This window comes from Malaclemys terrapin, chromosome 1 (genome assembly GCF_027887155.1).
Source record: "Malaclemys terrapin pileata isolate rMalTer1 chromosome 1, rMalTer1.hap1, whole genome shotgun sequence".
Taxonomy (NCBI): Eukaryota; Metazoa; Chordata; order Testudines; family Emydidae; genus Malaclemys; species Malaclemys terrapin.
The window spans coordinates 234,329,833-234,350,231 of NC_071505.1; the positions used below are offsets into that span (position 1 = coordinate 234,329,833).

At 45.3% G+C, this 20,399-nt stretch overlaps 1 protein-coding gene across 15 annotated transcripts in view; it reads right to left on the bottom strand.

Annotated features, from left to right (window-relative positions):
* Window positions 1–20,399, bottom strand: part of INPP4A (inositol polyphosphate-4-phosphatase type I A) — a 218,690-nt gene that overhangs the window by 27,259 nt on the left and 171,032 nt on the right. For 10 of the 15 annotated variants that reach the window (XM_054009414.1, XM_054009398.1, XM_054009379.1 and 7 more), the window contains 4 exons: window positions 19,954–20,172; window positions 16,934–17,201; window positions 5,893–5,925; window positions 235–407 (listed from right to left, as the gene is read on the bottom strand). In XM_054009414.1, the coding sequence (XP_053865389.1) occupies window positions 235–407; window positions 5,893–5,925; window positions 16,934–17,201; window positions 19,954–20,172 (693 nt within the window). The remainder of the gene's footprint in view (window positions 1–234; window positions 408–5,892; window positions 5,926–16,933; window positions 17,202–19,953; window positions 20,173–20,399) is intronic. The other 5 variants (XM_054009432.1, XM_054009439.1, XM_054009406.1 and 2 more) reach the window with 2 other exon arrangements.

Genomic DNA, 20,399 nt, shown 5'->3' on the forward strand with positions numbered 1-20,399 from the left:
TACAGGACAGAGATGGCAGGCAATTCATTTTATTGGTAGATACCTATATGCAGTACTATTTTTCCTATGGCTATATCCGAACAGGACGGTGCACAAGAGGGGAGGCTGCATTTGATTTCTACACTGCTATTAAGACGGTAAGTATAATCAGTTCTAACCACATTAATCTCTCAGACTCTTAAAAAACCCACCACAAGTCTAACTGTAATCATATCAGGCAACTTTCTTGCTTACAGTTTGGCAGAAGACAACATCCCTGCGATATTGAAGGCTCAGGCACAGAGCTATTGTAGGAGCGCTATCTTGCATTAACAAAAAGACCATAGCTTTCTTTGCTTTGTCACTCATCATGGCTACACAGTCCGTGAGCGTTGTCAGCAAGGGGTAAAGAGCCTCACTCCATTCACCTGGTTAAAAGAAATTAAAAAGACATTTTAAATACTTTTATTTTGAAAAAGAAAAATGTGTTAAAGCCATTGTCCTAAGAAACTTTCTGGCTCAATTTAAAGTTGAGCCCTATTTAGCATAGTCTAACAGCAGCTTATTTTTCCTGGCTGGCCCATTCATTTCCAGGGCTATTCAGCACCATACTGTAATGTGCTTAAAAGAATTGTTATTACAACAGAACCATAAAGAAGGCTCTCCTGGGTAAGGCTGGGGTGGTGGATATTCTTGAGTATACAATAGCTGCCATATTTGCCTACAGAGAGCAGGCAGCGGACTAACTGATTTATAAAGCACTATTCAAGGGGAGGAAGATAGGAGGAAAGAAAGCCGAATTGTATTCTGTAACAGATACACAGTATAGCTAATTGCTACTAAATTTCTTCTGCCCCTTGGTGTCAAAAAGGCTTCTCCTAAATCTATTTTATCCTTGTGTGGTACTTACATGGCCCCCAGCACCACAGCATCTGAGCACCTCACAATCGTCAATGTATTTATCCTCATAACACCCTTGTGATGTAGGGAAATCCTATTATCCCCATTTTACAGCAAGACTAAGTGATTTCCCTAAGGTCACCCATGAAGCCAGTGACAGAGCAGGGAACTGAACCTAAATTTCCAGATTCCCATGCTAGTACCCTAACCATTGCACCACCTCTCTAATACTCATGTACCATAAAAAGCCCCAGTAGTTCAGTTTTTCATTATTCTACTTCCTTCCCGCCCCCCCCCACCCCATCTTAATCATCCTCCAGTTTTTTAAGCCCACTTTCATCATTCTGTGAAAAAAGTTAATCGGACACTGTGTCGAAACTTTTTCCATAGTACAAGACAGGGTAGAAAGGTGTTCTGCTTTTGGTCTTTTTTAAAATAGGAATTTAAAAAGGGAAAACTGCTATTTAAATCAGTTTTATTTTCAACATACAGCACAGTCCAAAAATGGAAGTCATACCACCACCAGACTAGCTGGCCGCACCATACAAGGTGATGTACAGATCATAATCATTCAAAAACAGGATCACTTCAGGCCTCTGACAGGAAGCTGTTCAGGACTTCAATTGAAGTCTATGGTTAAGAGCCAACAACAATACAATTTTCCCTGATAACCATCCAAAGAGGGAAGTTATGGAAACTTGCTAACAGAAACATCATAAATGACAAGTCCAGCATTACTGTGCTTTTAAAACCTCTGTCCTATGCAGTAGACAGATAGATAATCTAATAAACTAAATGAAGGAAAGTTATTTGGCTCTGTTCCACTGCATATAATTACAGTACCTTACTTTAGTAGCTCAGAAGAGCTAACTGAAAGAATTACAGCTTGTCGTTTATTCTCTATTATATAGTTTTTCTAAAATAATCAAATGCCCTAATCTGGAACTATGAACCCTCAGAAAGCAAAATACAGATTATTTTAAAGAAATTATTTCTCATTATTTGCTTTAAAGAGCTTTGTATAAAAGGATAAAAAGAATGGAAAATATCTTCTAGAATGTAGCCATTCCAACACATGGCAATATTTAACTTTCTAAATAATCCAGGGGGAGTTAAAATTCAAAATTATTATATGTCTTTGTCAACAAATCCATTAAAACAGGTATCCATGTTTTTTTTAGTCAAACTGTAAATCAGTAGCATTATAAAAACAGAATTCAGAAAGATAATGCAATTCTTGGATTATTTTCCAAGGTTCAGCTGTTATGTAATGTAAGCTCTCGTGGCTCTGTGGGAGTGCGCTAACCTTTCCTCTATTGGTATATTTTATTTATGATTTGGAACATCAATATGAAATTCAAATCTCGTAATTTAACAGTGTGACATTGCTTTTCCCTCTAATCTGAGAGGAGAGATGTCGCGTATGTAAATTAAAGCAATCCTACAGGAGCAGCAGCAACTGACTATAAACAAAGAGGAAAAGAATAGTAACTGACAGATTCACATCAGGATTGGACATCCACTGGCAGTTTTAAAATAAATTGTCTATAGTTCTCATATATACACTTTCCTCAATCGGGTTTTTGTTTGTGTTTTCTTTAACAATATTCTTAACAGGATTTTATTGTTGGAACTATATATTCTATAAAACAAATAAAAGTTTTTGAAACACTGTCAGGTACTTTAATTCTGTTGTGACAACAAATCCACTTGAGCTCTGCTCTTACATTTTATGAAATCACCAGAACACTTTAATGGCAATACATACTCTCTGGGACAATTAGCAGGATGGCTTGCCCCTGAAGGGCTGGAGGGTTGGGGCCAACCAATTCTGATTATTAGGGGGCCACACCTGGGTATGGATAAGGTGATTTCCCTAGAAAGAGCAGCTTGAGGCTGCAGTGAAGTGCAGATGCTCAGGGAGATCCCAGAGGAGGAGGAGTGAGCAGACTCCAGCAGGGAGTCCTGGGATGTGAGACTGAGACTACAAGCAGGAGAGGCCTGGGAATGACCTGACAAGAGGGTAACATGGATGGATTTTGTTTTGGGGCTCTGAGTTTTATTTTTTAGTATATTTTATCTGAATAAACCCAGACCCCAAGAAGGGGTTTGTGAATGGACAAAAAGGATGTGCGGAGTCTAAGAAGGCCCGTGAGCATGATCCCAGGCCACAACGGGGCGCTCGTGAGGTGCCCGATCTGGTGACGGGCAAACCCATAGCTAGGGTAAATCATCATAGCTCCACTGAAGTCAATATTACTTTCAAAGTAAATGAAGGTGTGGAGGGAAGCGAGAGGGACAATTACGCTGATTTACAGCAGCTGAAGATCTGGTCAAAAAAGTTCAAAGTTGCCATTTGTTTATTTTGTTTATAAATACCCCCCTTTTATCAAAGTTTCTAATTTTATGTTAAAAAGTTGCTTCAGACTGAAGGCCAAATGGCAGGGTCCTTACTAAGAGACAGTACCCATGGAAGTCAATGGCAGTCTTGCTTGGTAAAGGATGTCAGGATTTGCCTCCATATGTCTTCTTTATTTTTCTTATTGCTATTAGGAAGACAGGAGGAAGGGCTGAATGGGAGAGACCTCCAGGGACATTTTGCTTTCCATAGGGAAGAACCTATGGAAATAATGAGATAAAAAGAATGCAGAAAAACACTGCATAAGGGAGGAAGAGAAAGAGCTCCTATAGCTGAGAGGCTGTGATGATGGAAAATGGAGCACAGAAATTAGATACTGAAATGACCTATTAAGACATATAGTAGCTCCTCTCAGGACTACTGCATGCAAGCGCTACTGCTTTTGTCCCTGGAAAGTCTATTTAAGTTAATTTGCACCCACAGAGATGTACTGGGGAAAAGTTGCGAGAGTGTGTTTTGTTTTTAAAGTTTATATCTTCCTTTTCCACAGCAGTAAAAAGAATACAGCAATAAAGGTAGGGTCATATATCAAAGTACTGGGCACCTGAAGCTGTAATTTAACTCTGGCGAGAGCTGCAGGTACTTAGCAGCTCTGAAAACCAGATTATTCATTCAGGTGCTGACCTAAGGGCTATTCTACACTAGGGCGGCGGGGTGGGGAGGGGTCGATGTAAGATACACAACTTCAGCTACAGGAATAGCGTAGCTGAAGTCGATGTATCTTATTTCAACTTACCTCCCGTCCTCACGGCGCAGGATCGATGGCAGCAGCTCCCCCGTCGACTCCGCTACCGCCGCTCGCCCTGGTGGAGTTCCGGAGTCGACGGGAGCGCAGCGATATATCGCGTCTAGACAAGACACGATATATCGATCCCCGATAGATCGATCGCTACCCGTCGATCCAGCTGGTAGTCTGGACGTACCCTAAGTGTTTAGCCCCTGATTCAGCAAAGCAGGGCTCAAGTCCATCCGTATTCAATAATATATTTAAGCATGCCTTCAAGTCCCACTGACTTCAATGAGAGTTAGGTACATGCTTAAGTGCTTTTCTGAATTGGATATGTCTACACTACAAAATTAAGTTGATCTAATTTACGTTGGCATCCAGCTACTGCAATAATTACATCGTTTGTGCACGTCTACACTTTGCTCCTTGTGTTGGCGGTGCGTGTCCTCACCAGGAGCGCTTGCATCAATTGAACTGTTAGTGTGGGACGGCTTCTGAAATCCAGCAACATTTGATGTAAGCTGTGCAGTATCTACACTGACACTGTGTCGCCCGAACTACATCGATGTTGACTCTATGCCTCTTGTGGAGGTGGAGTTATTAAGTCAGTGCAGCGGGCGAGTTACATTAGTTGGAGCGAAATTTTAATGTAGATGCTTGCACAGTTAGGTCGATGTAAGATGCCTTGAATTGACTTAACTCTGTAGTTTAGACAAGGGCTTAGTTACATATGTTTAGGTACCCCGTTTTCAACATGATGGCCCGAACTGATTTACTTCAATTTATTCCTCTGTAAAAAGTGGATTCTTCTCATCTACCTACCTCACGGGGTGTTACAAGATAGTAATACTACCACTACTACTACTGTTTGTATTGCACTTTGAAGATTAAAATCACTGTATCTTGACAACAACAGGGAATAAGGATACACATACACACTGTATAACAGAGGAGTATTTTTACATACTCTAGCTATGGTGCAAAGAGATGAAAGTTAGATCAGCTTGGGGGTCAGTTTAAAGGACATGGTCTTAATTTCTTGAAGATTTCATTTGGCCCTGAGGATGTGACTGCTGTGTCAGTTCAGAAATTAAATCTCTGCCCCACTCTCAAACTGATCTCCAATAGGAGACAGAAATCACAGCAGTTTAATATGAGACAGGGGCCATATTTAAGCAGAATAATTTAGAGACTGTGAATAAACTCTGTGGTGTTGTGAGGAGGAGAGGTAGACAATGAAATCAAACTATTTCAAATTTGTGTTCTGAAAGCTAGGTTTCCGATGGCCTACAATGCTGTTGCACATCCACAAAGCAATTACTTACCCTCTATCATCCAATCAGATTGCGCCATTTCCTAATGCCCATTGAGAATACTAAAGTTAGCACCCAATAAACGGCATTATCTAAGGTCCATTGAAATCAATAATCAGATTACAATTGATTTTCCTGGCCTTTGGAACAGGTCCTACGTTAGCACTTCTCAAATCAATTTACTAGAACTTGTCAACTAGAGAAATTAAAGGTAATGTCACTGAACATTTCTCATCTATCAACATATAAAGCTACCAGACTCTACAGTGAGCCTGTTCCACTTCTCTTTAGGAAATAATAACCTATCAGATTTCACGGTGAGACAGTATGTGTCTATAGAAGTTAAGCGATACTTGTAGCTATTTCTTCTTCCATGACTTCCTCCTACCAGGTTTTTATTTGGTAAAAAGGGACTGACTGGGAAAAAATAACATTTTTCCTTGCACATCCTTCCAATCCAGTATTAGATATCACATCAGCAAAACACTTGTTCCACTGTTAAATACAAACAAAAATTGCAATTTGCAGAAGCCATGAATGGAAAACGCACATACCTGGGCTGGACTCTTCAGGAGGGGGGCTGCAATCTGCACAGAAATGGAGGTGCAACATGCATGATTAAGGAGCAGCAACACAGTCTCAACATAAGCAACTCAAATGCTCAGTGCAAGGTTCTCAAACATTTTCCACAGAGTGGACCACAACTTAACAGACATATTGCCTCATGGACTACCTCTCCTCCCAATAGGATTATGTGGACCACCTCTCCCCCCCACTCATGATCACATAATACCCATGTGGCAACTACAGAAATTGCTTCCCTAATATTATTTTCCCCATCAGCATTTTTAACTGCTTTTTAAATTTGATTTGGCAGTTGAAAAGAGGGAGGAGAAGCCAGTACCATGAGACCAGCTTGCTGTTTGTGGACCATCAGCAAGTGTTCCGTAGACCACCAATCCACGGACCATAGTTTGAGAACCACTTGCTCAGTGCAACTGTAGAATAAGCTTGCAGTAAGGCAGCTAAAACAGAACAGCAAAAGACCAGCAATAAATTTAAAATACCAGAGCACTTAACAGAAAGTGACATTAATGCACTCAGACTGCAACAGTAATTAGAATCACTACTCTGCTATTTCATAATATTTAGTTTGTGTTTTGCAATTTATAAATCTGTTCACTCTGACCAGTATTGGGCGTATACCAAAGGCCCAAACGTATTCCACTCTGAAGCATGTGGGAGTTTTGCACTGCCTTCAATGGGAGGATTGAGCCCTCAGAAAGGAATATAGTCAAAGTTTAATAACCCCAGTCACAATGTGTCCTGAAATATTCAATATTAGTTTAGTAGATTAACAAAACTGAAACTTGTGTCATGTTAATATCAAGAATTATTGGTCAAGGAAGCAGATAATAGAGGAGAATACAAAATTCAATAGTAGTCCTGAGGACTACCACCTGAGCTAGAAAAGACTGTTACCTTTTCCGTAACTGGTGTTCTTCGAGATGTGTTGCTCATGTCTATTCCACAATATGTGTGTGTGCTTGCCACATGCACCGGTGCTGGAAGTTTTTCCCTTAGCAGTACCCGTAGGGGAGCACCCCAGCGACCCCTGGAGTGGCACCTCCATGGAGCGGTATAAGGGGCGCTGCACACTCCCACCACCCTCAGTTCCTTCTTGCCAGACAACTCCGACAGAGGGGAAGGAGGGCGGGATGTGGAATAGACATGAGCAACACATCTCGAAGAACACCAGGTACGGAAAAGGTAACTGTCTTTTCTTCTTCGAGTGATTGCCCATGTATATTCCACAGTAGGTGATTCCAAGCTATATCTGTTGGAGGTGGGTAGAAGTTCACAAATTCTCGGGACGGAGCACAGCTCTGCCGAACCTGGCGTCATCCCTGGTCTGGGAGACAATCGCATAGTGCGAGGTGAACGTGTGAACTGAAGACCACGTGGCAGCCCTACAAATGTCCTGAATGGGGATGTGGGCCAAAAAGGCAGCTGCTGAGGCCTGCGCCCGAGTCAAGTGTGCCTTCACAATTTGTGGCAGAGGGATTCCCTCCAGGTCATAACAGGTATGGATGCACGAGGTGATCCAGGTGGAGAGCTGCTGAGTGGAGATCGGCCGACCTTTCATGCGTTCGGCTGAGGCAACGAAAGAGTTGCAAGGACTTTCTGAATGGCGTAGTCCGCTCCAGATAGAAAGCCAGAGCCTGTCCCACATCCAGCGTGTGGAGGTGGCGCTCCCCACTGGACGCATGGGACTTGGGGCAGAGGATCAGCAGAAAAGTGTCCTGATGCATGTGATAGGCGGAGACCACCTTTGGGAGGAAAGAGGGGTGTGGGTGGAGCTGGACCTTATCCTTATGAAACACCGTGTACGGGGGCTTGGAGGTCATGGCCCTGAGATCCGAGACCCGCCTAGCCGACGTGACCACAACCAGGAAGGCCACCTTCCACGAGAGGTGTGACTAGGAGCACGTGGCTAGTGACTCAAATGGGGGCCCCGTGAGATGGGCCAACACCACGTTTAGGTCCCACTGTGGGACTGGGGGCCTAACATTCATAAGAGATGATCCACCCCTTAAGGAATTGGCCAGCCATAGCATGGGAGAATACTGTGTGGCCCTGTACTGGCGGATGGAAGGCCGATATGGCTGCCAGATGCACCTTGACTGACGAGGGCGCCAGGCCCTGGGCTCTAAGGTGAAGGAGGTAGTCCAGGATAAGGTGGATCGGGGCGGCCACCGGGGAAATGCACCGCTCGTCCGTCCATCTAGAAAACCAAGACCACTTTGCCAAGTAGGCTCGGCGCATGGAGGGCCGCCTGCTTTCTAGGAGGACGTGCTGAACCCCTTCTGAGCACGTCCTCTCCTCCCTACCTAAACATTGAGCAGCCATGCCGTGAAGTGGAGTGCCGCTAGGTTGGGGTGGAGGAGGTGGCCCTGGTACTGGGAGAGCAGGTCTGGGTGGGATGGCAACGGCCACGGCAGGGCGACTGCCAGGCCCATGAGGGTCCCGTACCAATGCTGTCTGGACCACGCCGGGGCAATCAGAAGGACTCGGGCCCTGTCTGTCTTTATCTTTTCCAGGACCTTGCTGATCAGCAGGAACGAGAGAAACTGGCCTGAACAGGACAGGAGGAAGCCATCAGAGATAGCACCCTATCCCAGCGCCACCCCCCTACCCTCCCCGGAGCAAAACTGGGGACAGCGATGGTTCTGCCGAGTCGCGAACAGGTCCACCTAAGGAGTTTCCCACACTTGAAAAAGTCTGTGCACCACCTCTGAGTGGAGAGACCACTCGTGCTGAGAGAACGAGGCCCTGCTCAAGCGATCCACCAGCGTGTTCCAGGTGCCCGGCAGATGGAAGGCCTGTAGGAAAATGTTGTGGGCTCTACAGAAGTCCCACAGCCTGAGGGCTTCACGGCAGAAGACAGAGGATCGGGCCCTGCCTTGCCTGTTGATGTAGAACATTGTGGCCGTGTTGTACGTGAGGACCCTGACCACCCGGCCCTCCAGGTGCGAGCAGAAGGCCATGCACATCAGCCGTACCGCCCTGAGTTCCTTGACGTTTATGTGGAGGGTCAAATCCCGAGCCGACCACAGACCTTGGGTCTGAACGTTCCACACATGGACCCCCCATCCCAGGTCCGATGCGTCAGACACCAGCTCCCGCGACGGGGCCTTGCTTGTTTCCCGAGGAGGACCACCACCGTAGGGAGGTGAGCACTGGTTCGGGTACCGGGAGGAATTTGTCCATCCTGTCCCTGGCCTGGGAGAACTCCAAGGCCAACCAGAGCTTGAGGGGCCTCATCCTGAGTCTGGCGTGACCAACCACACATGTGCACGCCGACATATGACCCAAGAGCTGGAGGCATGCTCTGGCTGTTGTCACCGGAAACCTTGTGACCGTGTTGATAAGTCCCTTCAGGGTCTTGAACCTGTCCGGTTGGAGGGAGGCTCTGGACGACGAGGTGTCCAGGACTGCCCCGATGAACTCTATGCGTTGAACCGTGACTAATGTGGACTTGGTGTTGTTTACCAACAGGCCTACTTGGACAGAAGGAGCGCCATGTGATCCCACACCTGCCCTTGACCAACCAGTCATCCAGATAGGGGAAGATTTGGACCCCCCCGGCATCTAAGGTGGACAGGCCAAATGGGAGGACCGTAAATTGGTAGTGTTCCTTCCCCCCAGTGAAACGGAGGAAGCGTCTGTGCCCCTTGAATATATGAATGTGGAAGTACGCGTTCTGCAGATCAAGGGCGGCGTACCAGTCCCCGGGATCCAGGGAGGGAATGATGGAAGCCAAGGAGACCATACAGAATGTGAGCTTCACCATGTACTGGTTTAGGCTTCGCAGGTCCAAGATGGGCCTGAGCCCCCCTTTGGCCTTCAGGATATAGCAGGAGTAGTACCCCTTGCCTTTGAACTCCCTGGGTACTGCTTCCACCGCTCGTAGGCCCAGGAGCCATCCCACCTCCTGCTCGAGCAGGGCCTCGTGCGAGGGGTCCCCAAGGAGGGACAGGGGTGGGCGGTGGTTGGGCAGGGAGGAAGTAAACTGGAGGGTGTAGCCCCAGGAGATGGTGTTGAGGACCCATCGGTCCAATGTCAGCCGCGACCACTCCGGGGAGGATAGCACACAACCGATTGGAGAAGGGAAGCTTTATTGGGGGTGGATTCCTGATGAGAAATGGCAGGGCACCCCCAGGCATCCCGTCAAAACCGCCTTTTCCCCACCTGCTTGACCTTGGAGGACCCAGGCTGGGGAGCAGGGCAAGACTGCCTCTGTGGGTGCCTCATAGTCCCGTGACTTCTTATAAGCAGTCTCATATTTTGGGTGGGTGGCCTGAGCGGGAGTCTGCTGCGGCTTGAACTTAGGTTTAGCCGGAGCTGGAACATAGAGACCCAGAGTCTGGAGAGTCATGTGGGAGTCTTCCAGGCCATGCAGCTTTGTATCCGTTTGTTCCGCAAACAGAGCTTTGCCGTCAAACGGGAGGTCCTGCAGGGAGGTCTGTGCCTCGCTGGACAGCCCAGAGAGCAGGAGCCACAACACCCTTCTCATGGACACAGCTGAGGTCATGGACCTTGCGGCCGTGCCTGCTGCATCCGACGCTGCCTGCAGAGTTGCCCTGGCAGCCACTGTACTCTCCTCCACCAGCACTTTGAACTCCTTCCTGCCGCGCTCCTGGAGGGAGTCCTCGAACTTGGGCAGGAAGCCCCACAGATTGAACTCTCATCAGCCCAGGAGAGCCTGGTGGTTCGCCATCTGTAACTGGAAGCTCGAGGACAAATACATTTTCCTTCCAAAAGAGTCCAGCCTCCACAAATCTTTATTTTTCAGGGTAGGGGCTGGCTGGCCCTGCCGTTCCCTGTGGTTGTCCGACTCAACCACCAGGGAGTTAGGAGCAAGGTGGGTGTATAAGTATTCATGCCCCTTGGTGGGTACAAAATACTTGCATTCCGCTCTCTTAGAGATGGGGGCCAATGAGGCCGGTGTTTGCCACAGAGCATTTGAAATTTTTGCCACCCCTTCATGGAGAGGCAAGGCCACCCTGCCCAGTGCTGAGGAGGACAGCACATTAAACAGGGGGTCCGAGGGCTCCTCCATCTCCTCTGCTTGGAGATGGAGGCTTGATGCCACCCTTTTAAAGAGTTTTTGGTGGGCTTTGCGGAACAGAGGGAGGCGTGGCCGTAATCGCCTCATCTGGGGAGGGCGAGGAGGCCAGCGTGCTACTTTGGGTGTCCACCGGCAGCAGAGGGTCTACCACCTGGTCGGTCTCCGGGTATGGTGCCGAGGATGTACGTCCCAATGACTCCTTCCACTGAGGTCTGGAGAGGGAGACCAATGGTCCTCCTGAGGCTCACAGTGACCACTGGTACCATTGGGCTGGCCACGGGGCCAGCTGTTCGGCCTGGCTGGCCTGACCCATCGATGGACGACTACGAAGGGAGGCCGGGCTGACATATGACCTGTCGCTGTCCCCGGACCGGGAGGAGTGGCAGTGCCGGGAGCGGTGCTGACCATGGGACCATGATCCTGGTGTGGAGGACCGGTACCATCTGTAACAGCTGCTCCGCGATCGGCTCCCGCGGGTGGACCCGCGATGGCGAGACACCGGCGATCGATGCCCAGGACTGCGGAGGCAGTGCTGTTGTGGGGTCCTGGAGCGGGACGCCGAACAGGAACAATGTCGACGTCCGTGCCATGACCGGCTACGATAACCCCTCCAAGACAAGGACCTTTGGCGACATCTGCCTCAGTCCCATTGATGTTCGCTCCTCGAGGCGGAGCGGTGCCGAGAGTCTCTGTCAGACGGAACCAACCAGACAGCCTGGTGGGCGTTGAGGGCGATCCGTATGGACTTTGCCCTGAACGGTCACTGGGTGGTGAACGGCGGTGAGAACGTTCCCTTGAGTGAGACTGGTACCGAGCTGGGGGCGACTGCAAAGATCCCAGTGGCGGCTTGCCTCTGGAGCGCAGGGCCGACATCAGTGGTGCTCCTGGTACCAGCATGGACTTAACATCCCGGGCCGCCTGCAGGGCCTCCAGCTTTGAGGGCATCCAGACATCCGGAGAGGCCTGCTCGAAATGGGCCGGGCTACTCCGCTCGACTTGAGTCGGAGGTCTAGTGGCCAGTGGGGATCAAGGACTGCTCAACATGGGTCTAGCTTCTGTCCCGGTTTACTCCGGTGCTGCGGCAAAGAAGGCCTCTTTCTAACCTTCTTGGCGTGCCCCGTGGACAGGGAGCGGTGCCGATTAGTCAATGGCGCCGAAGGGTTGCCACGCACCAACATCACAGTGCCCGGTGCCCGACTCGGAGCAGCGTGCCGGAGCTGGGGTCAGCGCCGACTCCATCAGAATAGCCTGGAGCCTAATGTCCCTTTCTCTCTTGGTCCGAGGTTTAAATGACTTGCAAATCTTGCAGTGATCGCTGGGGTTTCCCCCAAACAGTGTAGACAGTCCACGTGCGGATCACTTAGTGGCATAGAATGCCTACAACTGTCGCACGACTTAAAACCCGGAGCACGGGGCATGCCCCAGCCAGGGTGCTCTAGCTAAACTAAACTAACTAAACAATTAACTAATTACAGGTACCATACACTGAACAAACAAGCAGTTTTGGGGATGACCAACAGCAAAGCTAGAGCAGAGCAGTTCCAAAGCACCTTCACTGGCAGAAAGAAGGAACCGAGGGTGGGGGAAGCGTGCAGCACCCCTTACACCGCACCATGGATGCGCCATTCCAGGGGTCACTGGGGCGCTCCCCTATGGGTACTGCTAGGGGAAAAACTTCCGGCACTGGTGCACGTGGCGAACACACACATCTATTGTGGAATACACATGAGCAATCACACGAAGAACTACTTTGGATAAATAAAACCTGCATAACATTCAGTAAAGATTTTAGCATAGCAAAAAAAATCAGTTTTTAAAGCGAATATCTGAGTCTATTGCAACATTTTATTTCTAAAATATTTCTTCAGCTTTCTGGATAAGTCTCTCCTTTCACTGTTTCAGACAAATGTTTCCCTTCACAACAATTTACCCTTACAATAAGCATGGAAAATACTTTCACCAGCGCTTTACTATGCCCCTTTCACCAAATTTAGAACTGTTTTGGGGGGGGGGGGGGAGGGGTTTGGTTTCTTTAATCCTGAATTATTATTAATCTCTAGCCAATGGTCATGGTTAAATAAATGAAATGTTTCCCACACAAGCACTTATAGAAAGGAGGATATTTCTATTCTGATGCATGTCAGTCAAGGAAATGTGATGCTTCTGAGGGCATACTGTAGTTCTGTATGTGAAGAGGCTCCTATGCCAGAGGGAGAGTTTCTCCTGTCAGTGTACTTAATCCACCTACCTGAGAGGAGGTATCTATGTCGATGAGCGAAGCCCTCCCATTGACATAGTGTTGTCTACAAAGTGCTGTCAGGCACTTTATTTGTAGTGGCTTCCAATTCATTTCTGGTACAATTCAAGTAGTTGGTTTTGACCTATGGAACAGCTGGGGTCCAGGCTACTTCAGAAACGGCTTCTCTTCTCATAATCTTATAGCTGGGATCAACACTCAGACTGACAGATTTGTACAACCGGGAGACAGGGGCAGGGCATTCCTGGCAGAGTGCCCAAAACTCTGGAACTTGCTGTACTCCCTCGTCTAACAGCGCCCAAGTTCATGCACCTTCAGGGCATATTTACTTCAGCTATTCCTGATGGTGTGGTTTAAGTGAGCAGGTTGTAGGAAGGAGGTTGTTTTGGTTTTGGGGTGAGGATGGGGGTAGAGTTCCAGATGGCTACAGATATTTTCTGCTGCACAAAACAGTAGGTAGGGAGATGCATCTAATATCATTTTCATATGAAATGAATGTTAAGATCCAGAGTAGAAGTGGGTGAAGCAATATTAAAAGCTGTAGGCACAGTTTTAAAGAAAAGGGCTGTTCTAAAATAGTTTTGACATAAATCTGCCTGCATGGCCATGATTTCTGACCACATTCCACCCACAGCTACACCAGCTTCTCTCTAGTTCTTTTAATAAAAAATCCAAAACGTGTTTTGGAAAACTTCAGGTTTCAGTACTCTGAATGTTAACACTGAAGTTATTCACTATTAACATGAGACACCTAATGAGTTGAGCACAAGTGTGCACATTGAAATTTATTGATTCATCATGTTACTGTTTTCAACCAATAAGTGGCCAGGAAAGGTTCAATGAGTGAACAAACAGAATATATTGCTACACACATTTGTTACTAGATCACTCTAAAACAGCAATACATTTTACTAAAATGCTCTCTAGTAACATATATGATCAATAAGTTAAAGGAGTCCACCTTCCAGCTCCTGTGTGCTATAAATCAATCAGTGTGAAAGGTCTACTAAGTAGTCTTCTTTACTAAGATTATTTTAGTTATATTTACAAATTACATTGGATCCATAGATCTTAATGGCATATACATTCACATGTTCCCTTCATATATATTATTTAAGCAAATATCAATTTATGTAACTGTTGTTCTGGTGCTCAAATAATTGAAGCAGAAAGAAAATACTCAAACAATTCTAATATGATAGCTTATTAATATAAAATACCAAGAAATATAGGATATTCTCGGGAAAAAAAACGGCAATTTAGAACATTCAGCAAATCATATGTAACAGACGTTCAATTGTATACCATATGCTGTTAAAAGGTTAACTTAAAAACTAAACAACTTTTGTATTAAAAATTAACATCTCTTACTGTGCTAAAATATTAATAGTGGAATGAACATGAAGTCACAGACATGCAAAAATAGTGGAAGGAAGAGGCATGAAATACCACAGAGTATGAAACATGGAAATGTTCAAAACCCAAATGACCTTTTCTAAGACTAATCACTGCTTGATCTGTTCTATGAAAATGATTATCATGAAAACTTGCAAGGGTAGAAAATTTGTAAACCTAAAATGGAGCTTCAAAGTAGGATTAGTTTAAGAATTTCTCTCACTCACATGCTTAAGGCATTATTTATTTACAATACATTTGGCACCATTTGAACCTATAGTTTTGATAGTGTTATTTAGTTTACAGCTGAACTAGCAGGAGAATAGACTAGAATGATCTTTTCTTTCCTACATTTTATGCTTGTACTATACAATCCAACTGATTGATTATTTTGATACCACATATTACCATAACTTTGCTTAAATGCTTGAGCCAATTTTAAGGCAACCTTTCCATGCAAACCAACAGTAACTTTTAAATAGCTGAATGCATTATTTGCAGTCAGTTTATACATGCTAATATACAGAGAAGTTCACAGTTACACCTTAAGGCTGATTCAACTGCCATTTAACTCACTGAAAAGGCAGTTTGATTGGGCCTTATATTATAACTGCCCCAGACAATCACATTGGTGACGAACGGGAAAAACTTGCCAAGAGCCCCTCCTTCCCTCATGCTTCCTAATGGGAAAAAAACATCAACTGGAGTGCAGCAGGGGTACTACTAGCACTACTGACAGCCCCAATTGGCCAGTAAGTCTGTTGGGGCAGAGGGTGCCTGGAGAATTGCACTAGTGCAGTGTTTCCCAAACTTGGGACACCACTTGTGTAAGGAAAATCCCTGGCGGGCTAGGCTGGTTCGTTTACCTGCCGTGTCCGCAGGTCCGGCCGATCGCGGCTCCCATTGGCCGCGGTTCGCCGCTCCAGGCCAATGGGAGCTGCTGGAAGCGGCGGCCAGTATGTCCCCCGGCCCGCGCCACTTCCAGCAGCTCCCATTGGCCTGGAGCAGTGAACTGCGGCCAGTGGGAGCTGAGATTGGCCAAACCTGTGGACGCGGCAGGTAAACGAACTGGCCCGGCCCGCCAGGGGCTTTCCCTGAACAAGTGGTGTCCCAAGTTTGGGAAACACTGCACTAGTGGAAAGGTGAGAGGGAGCGCACACTACACATTTTCAAAATGCGTTGCAGAGGCCACTAGTAAGAGTGCTTTGCCCTTCCCCCCACTCAGCACCCCTGAAAGCATTTGGCCTATTCTGCCATTTTACAGATGGGTGAACTGACACGACACCTGAAGAGATTACAGCCAAAATGTTCCAACAAAGGTGCCTGTATGTAGGCACCTAAATGCATATTTAGCCATGTTAGTCAAAGTAGCTTGATTTTCAAATTCTCATTGACTTCAATGGGAACTACAATTTTGGCACGTCTGAAATTCAGATCACTTTGACTTAGGTACCTAAGTACAGATTTAACTGCCTCACTTTAAGGCAACCTAGACTTGAAAAAATAAGCATAAGTGACCTGCCCAAGGCCATACAGCAAATCAGCAGCAGAGCCAGATGTAGAATTCAGGAGTTCCTGGCTCCTAATCAAGTGCTCAGTCCACTACACGCTGCTACCCTTCATAAACAAATAGTAGGAGCAAGAGCATGTTATCCTCAGTCATCACCAGGCCACCTCATTCACCTGAGAGATACTCATTCATTTGATGAGCAGATCAGTATGAGGATAAATATCATACACATCTTAAAAACCCAATGCACCTGTCTGTTCTTAGCTCACTCTTCTGGAACCTCTCACCCAGCAGTACTTCCCTTCCACCTTTCCTGCACTCTCATTTGGCATTACACTCTGGCAGCTCAGCTCTGTTCATCAGCGTTGTATTAGTGCATGGGCCACTTTCGTGTTTTATTTTATCTTTTAAAAGGTATTCTGGAGTAGCCCTGAGGCAGCAGACAAGCTGATGCCAAGAGAAAAAATAATGAGGTATTGGCATAACTGTCACAGCCTGACCTATATGCTGAGTATATCAGGCTATGATGCTTTCCAGATTCATTCTATTCATCTGAAATCTGGAACCTCAGCTCTCAAAACACCAAGGGTGAAATCCTGATCCCACTGGAGTCAATGGGAGATTTGCCGTTGATTTCAGTGGGGCCAGAATTTCACTTCAAAGGTTAGCAACTCCAAACTCACCCAGGCCCCTTTGTCTGGTATTTTGTCTATTTAAAAAATGTAGAATTTGACATAAAGATGAATTAAAAGGTTTAAGAAATATGCCAACATACAGCAAAGTAGGGTCTGTCATACGCACTTGTGTTTCTGTGAGAATGGCATGCAGAGGATGATATGGTTGAAGATGGTGGTGAGGATGATGGTGGTGAGGATGAGGTCTCATCTAAGCCTTCTGGGTTTATCCAGTAGGCACGAGTATCCCGATTACCTTTCTTACTAGTACAGCTGATGTCACACTGGAAAACATCTTCACAGCTATCACTGTGCAAACGCTCTTTCTGGAGAAGTTTGTCCACTCTCTGAATAATGCACTCCAGACTTTTGTCAACATTCAACCAAACTTTTTCCTTGAAAGAAAAACATCCCCTTTTAAATTATGAAGATCTCAACATTAGATGACAAGTACATTTGCAAAAAAGAGATACTTTGGCTGCTGTGGTTCTAGACACAATTGCTTAGGAAAGTTTGCACTTTGCCATTGCATTTATACATACATACTCCATATGTATCTATATAAGTTAAAGTGACATCCAAATGGTAAGCTGCAGAGCTGTGTGATAAATTTGTCATACAATTCTGACTCTCTTAAGCCATCTGCCCACTAATCCATCTCCCCAGGTATTATTTTCAACTTCAAATGCACTTTTTTTAAAAAAAACAATCAACCTAACAGGGAAAATGTTTCTTCCTCCTTCAGCCAAATGTAGAATTTTCTTCTCAAAAGTTACACCTGCCTGAGGTCCAGAGTGGATAAAGTTTAGTCCTGGGCCAGTGACAGCTTTTCGATCCCTAAAAAATTGTTACTTTAAATTCCAGTGCCTGTGTTCTTGCATAACTAGAAATGGAACTTAGTACCACTGGAAAGGGAAGTCCCCAGCTTCCCAATGGGACCCATCACTCACTTCTAGCTTTAAAATGGCTAGAGAGAGCTTACTTTAAAGCCTTGCTATTTTTAGGTACAGAAAGACTATTTTAGTTCATTTTAGAGGGTTTTTTTGGTGTCTCCCTTTTGAACCCTGCATAGTTTGACTCATTGGCTACAATTTTCAAAAGTGGCCTCTAATTTTGGTGCCCGAATTGAGACCCCTTAGGCCTGGTTTTCAGAAGTGCAGCACACACATCTGCAACCTCAGCTGAAGTCAATGGGATTGTGGGTAATCAGTAATTTGAAAAATCAGCCTCTAGGTCTCCTAAGCCTGCCACCCAGAAACTGAGACTTTCAAAGTCACAGACTACCTCTAAAAAAGTTAGCCAAAGTAACTAAGGTATCTGAATTTACAGCTGAAGGGATACAAAAATAGTTCCAATAACAAATTTTAAAACTAAGACATTCCTACAAGATTTTCCTGTAACAGAGGCTGTGGTATAAAGATTTTATTGGCATTCATTTGGGATGGCCTGTATAACGCACTTATGAGTAATGTGGCCATTCCAAACTCATCCTGATAAAACCCTTATACCACAGTATCATGTATTTTTATATGTAGCTAGTGTGTCTATACACACACACACACATACACACAGTACATATATGAATATAAAAATACACGATACTGTGGTACACACCCATAATTTCCCATACATAATATTATAGCAGAATATAAAATCAATAAGACATCAGATACAGAAGGAAAAGTTTACATCATTGTTATATGATGTGTCTTGTATCCAGTATACACTTAACTGAGTAAACCAATAAGTAGTGCAATATTAGTAACCTAATGAACTTTATGGGCTTCATTTGAAGGCCACTGAAGGGATCAACCCTAGGAGAGTCTATTTTGGAGGTAGCTCTGAAATGTAGTTTGACATTATTTCTTTTCCTCCTGTATTTCATAGGGTTAACCACTATTCTAATCAATTTCAACAATTTTAACAATCCGTTTCACTTTCTACTACACTACAATGTTAGGACAGCTCAATTCTCATTTAAATTGGCAACATTAGATGGAAAGTCATTTAATTCTTGGCGTGACCTGTTTTAAAAGGCAGCTCATAATTAAAACAGAAACAGACACCTCACTTAAATATTTAGATTAAAAAACCAGGAAAGCCTTTGAAAAGCTGTTTTTCATAACTAATATCTAAGAGTATATTGCAAGAGTTCTATTTTTTATGTTTTCTTCTTTTTTGGCTGTGTATGGAGATTGATAAAGGGACACCCTGCACAATGTTTCTTAATTGTTTCATTAAAAAGAATACTCCATTAACTCTCAATATAGAACTGACTGCAGGACAGCCAGGTGGCCCAAGGGCAGGTCTGTACCTAAAATGCTGCATTGATGCAGCTGCGTCACTGTAGCGCTTAAGTGAAGATGCTCCTACACCGACGGGAGAGAGTTCTCCTGTCGCCGTAGTTAATCCACCTCCCCGAGAGGCAGTAGCTGTGTCGATGGGAGAAGACATTGACATAGCACTGTATACATGGGGGAGTGGGGGTTAGATTGGTATAACTTAGTTGCTCAGGGGTGTTGATATTTCACATCCCTAAGCAACATAGTTAAACCAACATAGGTCTGCAATGTAGACCTGATCTGACTCTGCTATTATGCAAGAGACTCAGACTAATTTTTCAGTGCCTGCTTCTGCTCCTGCTGATCAAAGGGCAGACAGAGAGAGGATGAAAGGAACATTTCAAGACACCTATCAGCGACCCCTTTGGATAACTAAAAACATGTCTACCTATGAGGACTACAGTGGCATTGCTAAGGCACCATACCCTGTAGCGTAGATGCAGTTTATAGCGACGGAAGGAATTATTCCATTGCTGTCAGGACCCCACCTCCCTAAGCTACAGTAACTAGGGCGAGAGAAGCATTCTTTCATCAACCTAATTGCGTCTACACTTAAAATATAGGTTGGCATAGCTATGGCACACGGGATGTGGATTTTTAACACCCCTGGGTGCCTACATTTTAAGTGTAGACCAGACCTAAAACATGCAGTCCTCTTGTGCTCCAAAATAAGACTTGTAGATATCGGTGACCTGTGGCTAGTAGCTACATGCTAAGGGACATAGGGCTAGGGAATAAAGGGATACTAAAAGGGAAAAAAGGAGATGACATCAGCAGGCCTCATCCCTCCATTCAGCAAACCTACCCATTCCTCTTCATGCCAATCCACCTGCAGAGAAGATCGGCTATTTCTTCCTGTCCATCTTGCCACAAGAGTGTCTTGATCATTCCTTAGCATCACTTGTTCCCCCTCTCCAGCGGTTGGAGATGCCTTTGAGGCTATATAATCTGGCCTTGCAGCATTTAATCCATGTATTGAATTTGCCAATAACTTGCAATCACAGACAGTGACAAGCTGCCGTGTCTAAAAACAACAGAAAACAGAATTTGAAACCATTTTCACTTTTAAATCCTTATCTACATTCTTATTTTTTCATTTAAAAAAACCCCTCATTTTGTGTTTGTGCTGCCTATTTTGCAGCAGGGACTTAAAAGGACATATAGGAAGCAAAAATGTGAAGTGTAATTTTCAAAAACGTGTACTGACATTTTAGGACTACACATGCTGAATATTTAACAAATATCTACAGT